At 36.7% G+C, this 15826-nt stretch overlaps 5 protein-coding genes across 5 annotated transcripts; 1 reads left to right on the top strand and 4 right to left on the bottom strand.

Moving 5' to 3' along the window:
* Positions 1 to 316: 316 nt before the first annotated feature.
* Positions 317 to 3590, bottom strand: LOC120277467 (phosphoglycerate kinase, chloroplastic-like). Its single transcript, XM_039284327.1, has 6 exons — positions 3022 to 3590; positions 2143 to 2220; positions 1781 to 2041; positions 1157 to 1474; positions 919 to 1077; positions 317 to 829 (listed from the first exon to the last, which is right to left on the bottom strand). The coding sequence occupies exons 1-6, from the start codon at positions 3457 to 3459 to the stop codon at positions 620 to 622; spliced, it is 1464 nt and encodes a 487-aa protein (XP_039140261.1). The 5' UTR covers positions 3460 to 3590; the 3' UTR covers positions 317 to 619.
* A 1682-nt stretch (positions 3591 to 5272) lies between these two features.
* On the bottom strand, positions 5273 to 6047 carry LOC120277853 (copper transporter 6-like). Its single transcript, XM_039284695.1, has one exon. It carries the CDS (start codon positions 5974 to 5976, stop codon positions 5491 to 5493), a length of 486 nt encoding a protein of 161 aa, XP_039140629.1. The 5' UTR covers positions 5977 to 6047; the 3' UTR covers positions 5273 to 5490.
* Positions 6048 to 8951: 2904 nt separating this feature from the next.
* On the top strand, positions 8952 to 10578 carry LOC120277380. The gene is made up of 3 exons (XM_039284199.1): positions 8952 to 9339; positions 9422 to 9727; positions 9942 to 10578. Exons 1-3 carry the CDS (start codon positions 9085 to 9087, stop codon positions 10422 to 10424), a joined length of 1044 nt encoding a protein of 347 aa, XP_039140133.1. The 5' UTR covers positions 8952 to 9084; the 3' UTR covers positions 10425 to 10578.
* Positions 10579 to 10913: 335 nt separating this feature from the next.
* Positions 10914 to 13660, bottom strand: LOC120277379 (pentatricopeptide repeat-containing protein At3g57430, chloroplastic). Its single transcript, XM_039284198.1, has one exon. It carries the CDS (start codon positions 13655 to 13657, stop codon positions 11033 to 11035), a length of 2625 nt encoding a protein of 874 aa, XP_039140132.1. The 5' UTR covers positions 13658 to 13660; the 3' UTR covers positions 10914 to 11032.
* Positions 13661 to 14069: 409 nt separating this feature from the next.
* LOC120277381 (glucan endo-1,3-beta-glucosidase-like) lies at positions 14070 to 15522 on the bottom strand. Its single transcript, XM_039284200.1, has 3 exons — positions 15238 to 15522; positions 14558 to 15136; positions 14070 to 14464 (listed from the first exon to the last, which is right to left on the bottom strand). The coding sequence occupies exons 1-3, from the start codon at positions 15323 to 15325 to the stop codon at positions 14430 to 14432; spliced, it is 702 nt and encodes a 233-aa protein (XP_039140134.1). The 5' UTR covers positions 15326 to 15522; the 3' UTR covers positions 14070 to 14429.
* Positions 15523 to 15826: the final 304 nt, after the last annotated feature.

Below are 15826 nucleotides of genomic sequence, written 5' to 3'. Positions count from 1 at the left end.
CCGTTCAAATATGAAAACTGTACAATTTTTATTTTTTAAAAAAATGGTTTATATAATAAATAGTGAGTGAATTGTGTTCTTTTCTTTTCTTTTAAGGGGGGGCTTGCCTTAAACATTACACTAAAATTAAGGATTTTTCAACTCCAATGCTATCAAAAAGAAGAGATGATGAAAGACCCACCAATTCATCAAAAATAAAGGAATAAAATGTCCATTGAAATTCAATGCAATCATAGCAAGATAACTTGCAAATTGAGTTACCATTAGCACTAAACAAATTCTCTTTATTTTGAATTGCATTTCTCATGCAATAGAATTTCAGCACAATGCTCAACAACTTTATTATTAAAAGAAAGGTTCTCAAATGACACTTGTTATAATATATCTCAACTGCACATAATGAACAATTTCTAAGGAGATACAAGTGACAATTGACAAAGATTGAAGAAAAGAATCCTCTCTTCAAGGTCAATGCCAAAAACCTGAAAATATAACTCATACAATGGTGATTCCAGTTTCCAGTGAAACTCAGTAGCAGACATCACTACAAGAGTATCACCTCTCCCTTAGGAAAATCACAATTGATAGAAAAGTAAGTCAAATAAATTAAGCTTTGCTGTCACACAGGCACAGGCACAGCTTCATCCAGAGCCAGAACTCCAGGGAGTTCCTTACCTTCCAACAATTCCAAACTAGCACCACCACCTGTTGATATGTGGCTCATAACATCGGCTACACCTACTTTCTCAACAGCTGCTACAGAATCTCCTCCTCCAATGATTGTTGTCACACCTTTGCTGCTGAGCTCTGCCAGTTTATTGGCAATTGCCTGCAGATGAATTAGTTTAATGGTTATTCCACAAAACCAGCACATGACAATTTGCATTAGTTGATGAAGATTTGTGATGGTTTGCATACCTCAGTTCCAGCTGCAAACTTATCAAATTCGAAAACCCCCATTGGACCATTCCAGATGATTGTCTTTGTTGTATCAAGTGCCTCACTGAATGCTTTAATCGAATCTGGTCCAATATCTAGACCCATCCAACCATCAGGGATTGCAGAACATGGCACAATCTGCAAACGTTCACCTCAATCAGAATCTACTTATTGGTGTTTTCACTTAATTCTACATGAGAAGATGCCAAGAACAAACCTTGGAAGCTGCATCAGGGGCAAACTTATCAGCAATCACAACATCAGTCGGCAACATGAGGGATACACCTTTAGCTTTCGCCTGGGCAAGAAGTGTTGTTGCAAGCTCCAACTTGTCCTCCTCCACCAGAGAAGAACCAACTGAAAAGCCTTGGGCCTTGTAAAATGTGAAGATCATTCCTCCACCCAAAAGAAGGATATCAGTTTTCTCCAGCAGAGACTCAATCACTCCGATTTTCGATGACACTTTAGAACCACCAACAATGGCAGCAAATGGTCTCTTGGGACTTGAAACAGCACCAACAAGATAGTCAAGTTCCTGAATTAAGCAACAAACAACACAGATTATAATTGAAACTAAAATATTCAGGCAAACAACAAAGTTCTGAAAATCAAGGAGCAGTATTCAAACAAGAGATGAATACCTGAATTTAAAAAATGTGCACCATCTTCACAAAATTATAAAAAAAAAAAAAAAGGAATCCTCTATGGAAAACAAACTAGTTTTCAAAATAGAATGACCGCAACAATCTAAAAAGGAAACTAATTTTACGACAATATCGACATCTGGACTATATTTTTTTTTATGGTTCAACATAAAAAGAAAAAAGGTTTGTGTCTATACCTTCTGCAAAAGGAAACCGGCAACAGAAGGTTTCAAGAACTTGGTCACTCCCTCTGTTGATGCATGTGCTCTGTGTGCAGTACCAAATGCATCATTCACATAAAGATCTGCTACGGCAGCTAGCTTTTTTGCAAATTCTGGGTCATTTTTCTCTTCCTCAGGGTAAAACCTTACATTTTCAAGCAGCAGAACACCACCTTCAGGTAGTGCAGCAGCTTTCTTTTCAACCTCTGGTCCAATACAATCATCCGTTTTCCCAACCTAGTTTTAGATCACAAAGCCATTTCAACTGATGAATTCATATAAATGGTAGTAATATCTGATAAACTATTTAATTTAATATGCATGATTCAGTAGCATACCTGCACTCCAAGGAGCTCTGATAGCCTAGGAACCAGAGGAGCCAAACTAAATTTTGGCGTGACACCCTTTGGACGACCCTGATTTCCCAAAATAAATTAATTAATATAAAAAAGTAAAGAAAACAAAAGCTGCAAATTGGCAAAAATTAGAGTTTACTCTTTTTCAAATTAATAACAGGAAAATCTACAAAGTGCTACAGCAAGAGCCCATGACTCCAAACAGCTAAAATGATAGCAACAAAAATATATATATATAAAATAAAAATAAAAGTATTCACAAGTTCATCCCGAGGCCTTCATTATCCTGCTAGTGGTACGTTAAGATTCAATCCCCATCAAGAGCTCATTTTTTGATCCCCTAGAGGTTCGATAAGGTTCTAAATGCAGGATTTTTTTGCCAAGAAATAAAAAAAACATGCATCACCAAATAATGGCACAACAAATACACCAAAAGATAAATTAAAGGTGACAAAAGATCACTTATTGGACAAGATAAACTAGGAAAGAAACTGGCAACATTTGCTGTTATTCGGCAATTAAGCAAAAACTTGAAGTGAAAATAAGTATTCTCCAAATGATTATGATCCAAAACAAGACCCCGGTGGCATAAATCCACACTGTAGCCACTCGCTAATCTAGTGTGAAAAGCACTACTTTTTACAGAACTACTGAACTCAGATCAAGTTGTAAATGTGCTGGTGTTAAGCGGACTCAATTACCATATCATTCCATTCACAGCAGAGTAATTCCAACGGGAATGTTAAACCAACGAGTGATCATATCATATGTGAGCAAAACAAGCATGAATTCAAACAAAGTCAAAGCAAAATGCAGAACTTTAGGTCAAATCCAAGGAAAGTAGATATCAAAGAGGCTCACCAGGTGGCTGGAGAGTAGAACCTTAGCACCTTTAGACATGAGATGCTTGATAGTAGGGACAGCAGCACGGATCCTCGTATCATCCGTGATGTTCTGGCTCTCATCGAGCGGGACATTGAGATCCGCCCTCATGAAGACGACCTTCCCCTTGAGTTCAGCCTCAGTGAGGTCCCCAACGCTCTTCTTCGCCATAGACACCACTCCTCTCACTCCCCGGCCAACAACGGCGCTGGTCTTGCCAGCGACATGGATTGCAAGCAAGGGGTCCGCAGCGGCGCCAGCGAAGCCCAAGCGGTGGATGGGGGATCGGAGGGCGACGGGGGAGCGGGAAAAGGAGAGGTGAGTGGAGAATGGTTGGCGGCGGGAGGAGGCGGAGGTGGAGGTGGAGGTGGAGGGGAGGAGGGAGAAGGTGGGAGGCGATGCGGCGGAGGAGGCCATGGAGTGAGGATGGATGAAGGTAGAGCTAGGGTTTGTGGTGAGGGAGAGGGATGGAGGATGATGAGAAGAGTTTGGATATATGGAGGAGAAGGGATTGGTCTTATCGGGGAGGAGAGGTCGAGAGTGAGAGAGTCTTGCGATGGTTTTCATGAATGGTTTTTGTTTTGTGGATCCATTTAAATTTTTGAGCTTTTTGGGAGAATTTATGGCCGTTCGATTTATATCGTTTTCTTGTGTTTGGGACGTTGATTTGGTTATTTATTTTTATTAATTTTTGTTTAAATTAATAATTTTTGGGCTTTACAATGCCTCTTTCAAGATTTTGTTTACAAAAGTATAACACCAAAGTATAAAGGGGAGGTCATGGGTTCGAAATCACTCACGACGAGTCTTATTCTAGTATTGTTTATATCATCGTTTCACTCGGGATTTTTTTATCTTATTACTCATCTGTCATATCTATACGCATCACGATTTCGATCTTGTTTAGTCTTGTTTATATCCATATAAAAAAAGACGACATCGTTTATTATTCGAAATATATATATATATATATATATATATATATATATATATATATATATATATATTTATTTATTTTTGTTTTTTTAAATTAAATATGTGGACAAATTATAGGATTAACACATAAGAGGAATTGAGCTATGAAGAACCTATGCTTTTTACTTACATAAGCTAGATTTTGAGTCAGTCCTCTTAACGAGATAAACACCTATGCAAAAGAACCCAATGGCAATAGATTAAACTATAACACAATATATATAGAGAGCGCTAGCCTGCGTTATCTATTAACATATGTGGACATTGTTCAAAAATCATCCAATGCTATCACACCTTTCCCACACCGTCTCAAGATTCTCTTCACCATGCGTACCCTCTTCTCTTTAAATTCTAACTCTACTCGTTATTTATACCACTTGATATTTTCTCTTATTTTTTATTATTTGTGAACATTCGCAAATGATATAAATTACGAGTAATTATATATATTCCTATTTTTACAATCAATATATATTTGCTGAATTTAATTTTCGTATACCTCAAAATTTTATCACTTTATATATTTTTATATAAATATAATTTTTATCATTATATATATACATATATTTATAAATATGAATAAGTACTGTGCTAGAGTCAAAACCTCAATCTTTTCTTTGGAAAGAAAATGAAAAATCGCTTCTATTTTGTACATCATAAATTTGTATTTAAATTATTAATGTTTTTTTAAAAAGTTATTGATTTCTTAGGGATACCCACACCGTCCCAGTTGCCAAACTTTGGCAAATGAAATCTAATTGATCTAATCTAATTGATCTATCAAAAGTTATAAATAAAAAAAAAAATGCATTATTAAATTTAAGAGTTCTCTTGCTTCATCAGAAAAATAAAAATCAAATTATCTAAAAAAACTTACCAACAAATCACTTTGCATACACCATCCACTAAGATTTGAGAGGAAATTGTTGTGAATCATTGTTAACAAATTCATCAAATATATATACCGTTAATAAAATCAACAAAATTAAGCAAACTTTGATGTGCTCCTTACCACCAAGCATTAAAACATCATCGATAGTACAAATTCACAACCAAATTCCAAAAGCCATAATTTATTTTTATTTTATAATATTAATAAATCATCCCAAAATCATCGATTTAAAACAAAGAGAGCCGAGCTCTTCATCTTATAAATAAAAATTAATCACACTACTACTCACCCGTTGAACAGAGCTCTGAATCTTTCACATAAAATTAATCACATTACCACTCCCCTGCTCTAGAGCTCTTAATCTTTCGCACAAAATTAATCACAAAAAATTAATCACACTACAATTCACATGTTAAAACAGAACTTTTAATCTTTGACACAAAATTAATCACATTACCGCTCACATGGTATAAAGCAAAAACCACAATTTCCAAAGCAGTAAACAACCCAAACACAATCAAAATTTCCAACACCCTCATGATATACATGTTTAAAAAAAAATAAAAATAAAAAAAAAAAATTCAACAAGCCAAAGGAGGGAGCGGAGCCTTTGCACAATCATCAGCTGAAACAGCAGGCTGATCAGGCGCCGCAGGCCAAAACAAAGAGCTACTACCAAAGATCAAGAACCCAACACAATGCCCAACAACGGCCACAATAAACACGCCAACATTGAACGACATGAGAGCCAGCATGACCACATACGCAAGGGCGACGCGCACGGTGTGCACGGCCGTGCGCACAAGCCCATTGGCCGCAACACGGCAATGGCCGAGCCACTCCACTAGCACAGCGAGCACGAAGACAAGGACTAGAGCTAGCACGTACATGCCGGTGCTAGTTCCCGGCCATCCGGAGAAGAGGATGGCTGAGTTCTTACCCCAGTAGAAGGTCATGTGCATCAGTGACATCCCACCACCGTCATGCATGCTGGTGCTCATGCTCATGTTTGTGTTCATGGGCATTTGTTCATCTCCTCCGGTCATGTTGGCATTCTCCATCTCCATGGCTGCTGAATGATATGGACCTACTGCTATGCCTTGATGATGATGATGATGATGATGGAGGATGGAGAAGGAGAAGGTGTGGATTTTGTAGAATTGGGAAATTGTACTACATTTTGGAAGTACAATGGGTGGAAAAATGGTAGGAAGTACAGTGAGCATTGAATGTGATTGGTTGCAGTGACTTTGTCAAGGGTGCATGGTTTCATGCCTTTATTTCTTTGTTTCTTCCTCTTTTTAAGGGTTTTTACGTGTGCGGTGAAAATGGTGATTTTTAGCATAGAATGTGATGGGTTGCATGGACTTTGTCAAGACTGCATGGTTTCATGCTTTTATTTATTTATTTATTTATTTTGGGTAAAAAATTGTTATTTTTAATGTATGCATCCTTTTTTTAATTTTTTTATTTAAAATAATACTCCCTCAGTTTTTATCTGTCATTTTTTAATATAAAAAAATATTTATTAATTTTTTTCAAAAATTATCTTTAATATTCCATTTAACTTGTTGAATTAAATATAAAAAAATAAATGTGAATATATAAATTAAGAGTAATTTTAAAAATAGACTAATTTTTTATAAAATTTTATAAAATAATTAAGGTTTTTTTTTTAAATATCGCGAGATTAGTTAACCACGACAGATAAAAAAATGTAAAGAGTAGAACTGTAACTTTTTTTAAAAATACTATAATAGAATAATTGTTATTTTATTTATCTTATATTTCAAAGATCAGTTGAATCCATGCTGTGACTTATCTATATATATTTTTTTAAAAAAATTATATTAAGATTTTTTTTTAATGTTTGAGTCTATTCTTCCATTATGGATGCCCACAAAAAAATTGAAATAATGTATACTTTTTTTAAGTTTAACTGTTTATTATTATTTAATTAAAAAGTGAAAATAAATTTTTTTAATTTGTTTATTTATATTAATAGTCAATGTTTATTATGTTTGAAATATTTAATGTGGTTGATGTATTCTGTTTCTTATCGTTTTCATCATTTAAATTGAAAATGATATGTTTGACTATCATTGGGCTAATCCAATAGACAATGTAAGCTCTCATGTATGTACCTTAAGGTCCTAATGTAGGAGGGAGCTTGTAATTCAAATGTTCAATTTCTAACTATCCGTATGTTTTTAGGTGTTGCACTTATCTTATTTGTAAAAAAAATATATATAATAAAAAAAAATGATGTGCTAGTTACTCTGCATGTGATTTCATCTGTTTCTTGAGTATCTTTAGGCAGGCCTTAGTAGAGAGCGTCAAGAATCTCAAATATCACACATAAACTTACTTGGGTGACTCAAAGTAGTTGAAATAATCTAACAAAGTACTCCCAAATACGTTTGACAAAAATATAATGTAGAAAACAAGTAAAGTGATCTACAGATTCAGCCTTTGAGTGACACATCACATAGGTCGTAGTTGGGAGCATGTTGCATTTTCGCTTCTCAAGATTTTTATAGAGAAAGAATCTTAGAAGCTACAAATATATAACATAGATAGAGATATCTTGATTTATAATTAATATAAACACACTTGAATTTAAATATAAATTTGAATATAATATATTATTTTTGTTCTTATAATCGTTGGAAGCACATTAAACCAAGTTAAAGGAAAAAAAATTCAATTGTAATTTAATATGAATAGTACTCATTTGTTTTTTTAGTTGTCATGTTTTGGAGCTCTTCTCTGTTCTATTTTACTTATCACATGAGAAATTTTGTGCGTTATTAAATAATTTTTTTTTTCCAAATTTATCATTTAATTTAATATATTTATATAATTTTCAATAAATCACAATCAAATAAGGATTAAATTATATACTCCACTAGTGGAGTTTTAAATAAGGGCGAGTTTTTGAAAAATAATAGAATTTTTTATAAAATATAGATAACTAACCAACTTTAACCAATTTTTCTTAATTTGTGTGAATTAAGTAAATGTGACAAGTAAAAAAAGAACAGAGGGAGTATTACTTAAATTCGTAATTCGGTTTTTTGACGAACAATAGTCATGGCAACACACACCGACATTTATACACAGCTATGAATTACAAATTGAAAATTAAAAATAAATTAATTATTATTTTTTAATTATTTTTTGATGAAATTGATAAACCATGAATTTATCAGTGCATATAGATCAAGTACAAATAAGATTAAAAAAATAGCATGGGTTAACCAAATGATAACTACTCATAGTTATGATTGAAAGGCCGCGAGTTCATAATACAATTCATATTTAGAGTTTTTATGGGAGTTATGTGTGAGAATTATCTCTCATTTTTCCCCTCATGGTTGTGCATGATGAGAGATTATTCCCAAGAAATCAATCAAGTAACCGTAATTGATACACTTCTGTATATGTTTGTCTTTTGCATTGTCACTTGTTGACTTTATAAAATAAAAAAATAAACTCAAAATCAAACCTAAACAAAAAGATGAAAACAGACAACATAGTAGTAGGGGCGGCTACAGTATGCTTGATCTTCTGTCTTTTTCCTGCAGGTGTTGCATCAGTGAGCAATATTTCCTTTAGTAAAAGTCTCAAGTTTCTCCGTATTATTTTATTTTATTTTATTTTTGCATATTATTAAAATTTCTCCATAAATAAATAAACAAATAAATAAATAAATAAAATCTTACTGTCAAGTACAAGCATAGGTAACAAGTCTCTTAAGTTTGTATGACAGGTCATTCTCAACCATAAGTGAAGTGTAACTTAGCTTCAAAGATGAATGTTGGAAAAATCCATTTTAACCCAAACACAATCATGCATCTCTACCACCACTGAACATATACTTCAAATTTTTCACAAAAACAAGCTTCAAATATTGAAAAATCTCCTCAAAAGAATCACCATAAAGCAAAAGCAAAGTAGCATACCAAGACCCACCAACACTCAACCTTTGAGTTCAAATTTGTTTCTTTGATACATAGATAGATAGGTAGACAGACGGATAGCTTGTCCATTTCCAACTACTCAACACCAGATCCAACAACTATATTTCCCATTTATTCTTATCTTTGGAATTCAATCTTCATTTCATTCTCTAAATTAAATTTCACTATCTTCTCCACTCTTTTCCATCAATCATGAGCACTCCAAGAAGGAGAAAGAAAGTTCAAACATTGATGATCAGTGTTCAACCTCTGACACCTCTAATGGAAGGTCCTGATGATCCAAACAAAGAGGAAAAGCAAGTCAAGAAGAAACAGAGCCATGACATCACTTCAAGAAAGAGAATGAATAATTTGAAGCTGATGCTTGGTGTCCTTGCATGTCCTCTATCTCCTGTTCCATTGCAAGCTCAGCAAACCTCTCATTTCTCTATCAAAGATAGTCCCATAGTATGAAATCATGATATGATACTAATCAATGAACATGAATTTATATGTATAATTAATAAAGCATTGACATGTTATGATGCAGGAGAGTTCTTCAGCTGGTTACATAGTGCATCAGTACTTGGCAGCCAGTGGATGGTTGAAAGCAAAGAAGGAAGTGAAGAGTAAGTATACTGCAGGGAGCTTGAACATGGTGTATAATGACAGTGGAACAGAGAGTGGTTGTTTTGTGTTGTGGCAGATGTCGCCGGAGATGTGGTTGGTGGATATGGTCATCGGCAAGTGCAAGGTGGTTGCCGGAAGCAATGGCGGCGTCGTTTGGAGACACATGCCATGGTTAGGGGCTCATGCTGCTCGAGGCCCCCCACGACCTCTTCGACGTATAATTCAGGTGCGAACGGATCTATGGATATACAAAATAACAATTCAATAACACCTAATCGATCATTTGCGCCGAGCAACATAATGTTGCTAGCACATTAGCATCATGTATATATATATCATGAGTGTTATCGTTAATATGGTATCAGAGCTATTGTTTTTACTGTCATAAAAAAATATATCGATGATGTACAAGATAATAATATGAAGTGTATGAATGATAGGGTTTAGACCCGAAGGCAACCGCAAGGGTGTTTGAGAATGCACGGTGCATAGGTGAAAAACGCATTGGTGATGAGGATTGCTTCGTCCTTAAGATGGCCATGAACATGGGAGATGGAGCTATGAATACAGAGGTGATCAGGCATGTTGTTTATGGTTACTTCAGCCAGAGAAGTGGTTTAATTGTTTACATAGAAGACACACATCTAACAAGAGTTCAGAGATTTGGGTTGGATACTGTGTATTGGGAAACAACCATTGGGAGTACAATTGAAGATTATAGAGAGATTGATGGCATTTTGATTGCACACCAAGGGAGGTCTGTTGCAACAGTGTTTAGATTTGGGAAGAGTTCTGGTAGTGAGAGTAGAATAAGAATGGTGGAAAAATGGAGGATTGATGATGTTGTTTTTGATGTTCCTGGTCTTTCTATTGATTGTTTTATTCCTCCTGCTGAAATAATGGGTGTCAGTAAGGGTTTGTAATCTGGTTTTATGGTTCTTGTTTTGTAAATTAGAGTTTAATCACTGGTTTAATTCTAGCTCTTTGAGTTAACAGAGCTTGTGTTTATGGCTGAGAAAACTTTTGTTTTTCAGCTTTTGGTTTCTGTCTGTACATCAATTCAGAAATTTATGATTTTTTTTTCATGTAGTGAAGTAAACACCAACACTTGCTTTGTCTTTGAATCTCAAACCAAACTCCAAATAAGAAGAAGAAGAAGCAAAGAATGATAGAGATAGAGAGATGTCAGACAGTACTAATCATCTTGAAACCTCCTCCATCAACCAACTCTTGCAAGGATCCTTAATCTCCTTAGCATGGTTTTTTGATGGTCAGCAAAAGATCAGTGATCGGAAGCGTATCAACAGAGACTTCCAGAAACAGAGCATTAATCTCGGCAAACAGATTGATGAGTCTCATTCACTATGCTACAGATCATGCATCTCAGAAAACAGATCAACTAGTATTCACAATAAATACAATGTATGATTGATTCCATCAAAAAAATGAAAGTCACATACAATGGTTGATTGGTTTCATGATAACATCGAAAATGTACATCCTATCAGCAAGAATTGATTCATTGTTTCAGTTACCAGTAATCTCCACAAGAACAGAATCCATTTCTGAAATGGTGGAACCTCCTGACATCTCGTAAAATTATATCCCTTCCTTCGATCTTGGAAATGTATTTGGAGGCTGTGTGGCAATCATTGCAAACTCTAAGGTTCTTGGCAACTCTGATAGGTGTTCCAGGGGCGGTGTTCAAAATACCGAACGCGATCGCCAACTTCTCACTGTGGCCGCACAAGAGAAGTTCCTTCTCATCCTCATCCACATTGTGGAGCACACAAGAAGTATCAGGAACATACCCTTCTTTTCTCATTTTACTCCATAATTTCTCAAGAAATGCATGGACTTCTGCACTCTGTGGATGCAGGGAATCCCCGGCTCTGAATTGGTGAACCTGATCACCTACTTCTATCCAACTGTAACCAGGTTCCTTCTTCACACCTAATTCCTTCATTTTATTTCTAACCTCCATTGCCTTATCCCATAACCCTGCAGCTGCATAGATGTTTGAAAGAAGTACATAGTGGCTTGATACATTTGGCTCTAGTTCGAATAGATGGTTAGCTGCTGTCTCTCCTAGTTTCACATTGCGATGAATTCGACAAGAGCCTAACAGGCTACTCCATGCTGCAGCTTGTTGTATACCGGGTTTCATTGTAGTAATCAGATGGTATGCCTCCTCCAATTTCCCTGCTCGACCAAGCAAATCGACAACACAAGCGTAGTGCTCTGCTGTTGGCTCAACTTCATGATCTTTTCTCATTTTATGAAAAAGATCTACCCCCTTGTCCACCATTCCTGAATGACTGCATGCTGCGAAGACTGCAATGTATGTTACTTCATTTGGCTTTGCTTCTCCTCCGATCACCATATCTTGAAACAGCCTCAGTGCTTCCTCCCCCTGCCCATTCATGCCATACGCCATAATCAGCACATTCCAAGTGATCACATTCCGTTTGGACATCCTGTCGAACACTCTTCTTGATAAGGTCAAGCAACCACATTTTGCATACATGTCAACAAGGGCACTCCCAACAGCAACATCTGAAGCTGAAAAGTTTCGCACTGCATAAGCATGTATCTCTTTTCCTTTAGCAAGGGCCGCAAGAATAGCGCAAGCAGGAAGAACTGTGATGAGAGAGATGTTATTCGGTTTATAATTGGTGTGTACTACCGCATCAGTATCAATTTCATCGTCAGTATTTCGGGTTCTTTGCATCTGGCTCAACAGATAAAACGCTTCACTGAAATGGCCACAGATGATGCAGCCAGTTATCATGGTATTCCACGAAACCACATCTCTTGCCTCCATGCAATTAAAAATCCTGCGAGCTACATCTAATTTTCCCACTCTAGAGTACATATCCATGAGTGTGTTCTGCACATACTTGTCGCCTTCCAAGCCTCTCTTCACCACATAACCATGGATGCTCTCTTTATCAGGGAACGTTTCAGAGCACACACAAGCAGGAAGTACACTGGCTAAAGTGGTAGCATTAGGCATTAAACCGGCTATCGTCTCCACTTGAATAAATTGATCTAATGCTTCTTCATAGAGTCCATTTTGTGCATACCCAGAAATCATAGCATTCCAAATACCAAGTCTCTTCTCCGAAACCCGATCAAATACATATCGGCCCTTGTCAACTTTCCCAAAATTGCAATACATATCCACCAGCGCACATGCTACAAAGGAGTTCTCAAAAAGACCATCATTCCTCAATGCATATGCATGGATTTCCTTTCCGGTACTGAACAACTCCAAGCGGGAACAAGCCGGGAGCACACTCGACAATGTAACTCCATCCGGTTTAATCCCAGAGAGCACCATTTGGTTCACAAGAGCCAATGCCTCTTCATCTCTTTCATTTTGAGCGAGAGAGCTAATCATCGTATTCCATGTCACCATATCTCTGTTATCAAACCGATCAAAGAGCGCCACAGAATCACACACCTTGCCTAATTTTGCATACATTGAAACCAATGAATTATAAGTGAACGTCTTCCCATCACTATAAAACCCATTTCGCAGCCCATATCCATGCACTTGCTTCCCGAGTCTCAACCCTTCACTCTTGCTCAAATTCGAGCACGCCTGCACAACACTGACGAGAGTGAACGAACTCGGATCCAAATCATCCTCCTGCATCATCCTGAAAGCCTCAAGAGCGAGCTCCCACTCCTCAAACATGCAGAGCGCGGCAACCATTGAGCTCCAGGACACCTGGTCTTTCTCAGGCATTCTGTCGAACACCTTGAAGGCACTTCCAATGTCATCACACTTAGCGTACATTGTGAGAAGAGTATTAGAAACGGTGACCGGGGAGGAGTGGTAGCCGGACTTAACGACGGCGGCGTGGAGCTGGCGGCCGGCGTTGGGGTCTTTCAAGCCGGCGGCGGCCTTGAGGGCGGCAGGGAAGGCGAAGTGGTCGGGAGAGACACCGGCGGAGGTCATGGAGATGAAGGTGGAGAGGGCTTCCTGGAAGGAGTTGGCGCGGGCGTGGGAACGGAGCGTCTCGGTCCATGACGAGGGGGTGGGAAGTGGTCTCCGTTGAGGAGGCGAGGAGGAGTTGGGAGGAGGGGTTTGGAGAGAAGGGAGCTGAAGAGGAGGAGGAGGAGGGGAGAGAAGGAGCGTGGAAGCCATGGCTCGAGCTTGGCCTTGCTGTTAATGGCGGGAGCCTAAATGGACGTTGTTGATGATGAAGAGGGAGTCTTTGGGTGTGTTGGCATGTATACCAAACACCGTTTATAGCCACTCAAGGGTGGACACGTGGAAATAGTCTTGAAAAAATCAATGCAATTTTTTTTATTTTCAAAATATTTTTTTATTTTTATTTATTTCTTCTTATTTTTATTTTTTAATAATCATTGTCAAATTGTATGTTTACATTTTATAAATTACTTTAAAATAAAAAAAGACGAATTTTCTCTCTGTTTTATTTGAATAATTAATTAATAATGGATTTTTTTTTAATGTAGGTTTACTTGTAACATGAAATGAACATGGAAAATATTACCGATGTCTAAAGTTATATTACTATGGAAAATTTGATAACTAATAACAAACATAGTGAACTCTTCATTCAAAAGTAATTTAACATATGTTGAAAATATAAATTCAAGTTTGTGGATTTCCCTTCTAAGGCAATAAATAAAGGAAAAACAAAAAAACAAAAAGACTTGTCAATTTCATTGAGACTTGTAACTAAAGAAGTCATACTGAAAACATTTAAAATAATTCTATCTAAATTAAGTTTCCCACCCCTGACTAAAACTATTAACAACTAATATTCAGCAGCCAACATAAGACCCTGTCACTTTTGTCCAAATTACAATTTATCCACCGCCATAATTCTGAAAAAAATAACAATATATATATATATATATAAAATCAAATTAAGTAGACCACCACCACCTCACATGTTCAAGGTGAAAGTACACCCATCATAACCTGGCAACAAGAAAAACCACAACATTAAAGATTAAATTAATTAAATCTAAAACAAAACTGCAGTAAAAAAAATGCAGAAATATTGATTATTACTTGGGTTTCTAGTGATCAACATGGCAACATCACCAAAATCACAAGTTCCTCCAACCAACTTAGTCCTCTGCCAGTAACTATTGAAAGCAAATGAAGCATGAGATATCAATGTATCAGGTTGGAAACAAGCACCATTAGGTTGTATGGCATCACAATCAGCTCCAGAGCCACAAGCATAATTCATGGCTTCAAGAATGATAGGGTCTGGAACTGTTGGCTTAGCAACACACCACAACGCCTGAGTTGGGCCGCGATAAGGTGGCGGTGGCACGGACGGTGGAGGGTACACTATCGGTGGCAGAAAAGCCGGTGTTCCTGGAATAAACTCCGGCGGGCTTCTTTCGTATTCCGGTGGCCCTGGAGGAGGTTCTTGTTCTGATTCTGGTGATGGTGGTGGTTGAAGAAAGGGGAATGTAGGTGTGGGAAAAGTTGTAGAAGGTGGTGATGGAAATGAAGGTGGATATACACAATAAGGAGCATTAAAGTTATCAGAAGGTGCCATGAGATATGGGTCTGAGGATGATGAGTAAGCTACAAAGTTTGTTAGTGTCTTCATTTGATTGTTGTGTCTTCTTGCTTCTGGTTTAATATAAAATACATAAGATAACATGTCATGCATTATTTCATATAAACTAATTAACTATATATAGTTAGTATATAGAAAACATATATATATATACCTGTGTGAATGAGAAAGTTGGTAGGCTTGGACAAAGAGAGAAGAAGGTAGATTATAAGTAATCCCAAGTATGCATCTCTTGGCTCCATGATGAAGGTGAATGGATGGAAATGGATGAGGTTTGGGTAGATATAAGGAGCTTGAAGAGGAATGAGATGGCCATTGGAAAGAGGGTGAAGAAGGTCGGTAGTAAAGCAGGATCACTGATCTTTATCTTTTTTTGGGTTTCTTTTGTTTCTCTTCAGCTTTGTAGGAGAGTTTTATATATATATGGAAGGGAGATGAAGAAAAGAGGAAGGTTATGGATTGGTTTTGAGTTGTATGGGCCAGAGGATATAATGATGTTAAGTTTTTACGTAGTTTAGAAGGATGCCTTTCTCTGTATCAGTTTTTGGGTTTGGCATATGTGCTTGCTTGGTGTGGGAGGAATTGAAAGGAGAAAGATTTCCACCTTCTTTTTTAGCTTTTAGCTTGTCATCCCCACACACCAAGGGAATGATCTGTTTTATAGTTTTTTTTTTTTAAATATTCCTTATTTTAAAAAAATAGAAAATACAACAAGTTCATTGAAAATAATAATAATTAGAAAA

The sequence above is a fragment of the Dioscorea cayenensis genome, chromosome 15 (genome assembly GCF_009730915.1).
Source record: "Dioscorea cayenensis subsp. rotundata cultivar TDr96_F1 chromosome 15, TDr96_F1_v2_PseudoChromosome.rev07_lg8_w22 25.fasta, whole genome shotgun sequence".
Classification (NCBI taxonomy): Eukaryota; Viridiplantae; Streptophyta; class Magnoliopsida; order Dioscoreales; family Dioscoreaceae; genus Dioscorea; species Dioscorea cayenensis.
Note: the sequence above shows the minus strand (reverse complement) of the source record. Positions and strands in the feature narration are given on the sequence as shown.

Bases quoted from the DNA above. Each gene is read 5' to 3' on its own strand.
- LOC120277467 (XM_039284327.1), bottom strand. From the start codon at position 3,459: ATGGCCTCCTCCGCCGCATCGCCTCCCACCTTCTCCCTCCTCCCCTCC. The intron at 1,078-1,156 runs GTTTGTTCTTGG...GAACGTTTGCAG, and splicing joins CCCCTGATGCAGCTTCCAAG to ATTGTGCCATGTTCTGCAAT. The intron at 830-918 runs GTATGCAAACCA...ATTCATCTGCAG, and splicing joins AGTTTGCAGCTGGAACTGAG to GCAATTGCCAATAAACTGGC.
- LOC120277853 (XM_039284695.1), bottom strand. From the start codon at position 5,976: ATGGAGATGGAGAATGCCAACATGACCGGAGGAGATGAACAAATGCCC.
- LOC120277380 (XM_039284199.1), top strand. From the start codon at position 9,085: ATGAGCACTCCAAGAAGGAGAAAGAAAGTTCAAACATTGATGATCAGT. The intron at 9,340-9,421 runs GTATGAAATCAT...GTTATGATGCAG, and splicing joins CTATCAAAGATAGTCCCATA to GAGAGTTCTTCAGCTGGTTA. The intron at 9,728-9,941 runs GTGCGAACGGAT...TATGAATGATAG, and splicing joins CTCTTCGACGTATAATTCAG to GGTTTAGACCCGAAGGCAAC.
- LOC120277379 (XM_039284198.1), bottom strand. From the start codon at position 13,657: ATGGCTTCCACGCTCCTTCTCTCCCCTCCTCCTCCTCCTCTTCAGCTC.
- LOC120277381 (XM_039284200.1), bottom strand. From the start codon at position 15,325: ATGGAGCCAAGAGATGCATACTTGGGATTACTTATAATCTACCTTCTT. The intron at 15,137-15,237 runs GTATATATATAT...ATATTAAACCAG, and splicing joins CAACTTTCTCATTCACACAG to AAGCAAGAAGACACAACAAT. The intron at 14,465-14,557 runs GTAATAATCAAT...TCTTGTTGCCAG, and splicing joins GTTGATCACTAGAAACCCAA to GTTATGATGGGTGTACTTTC.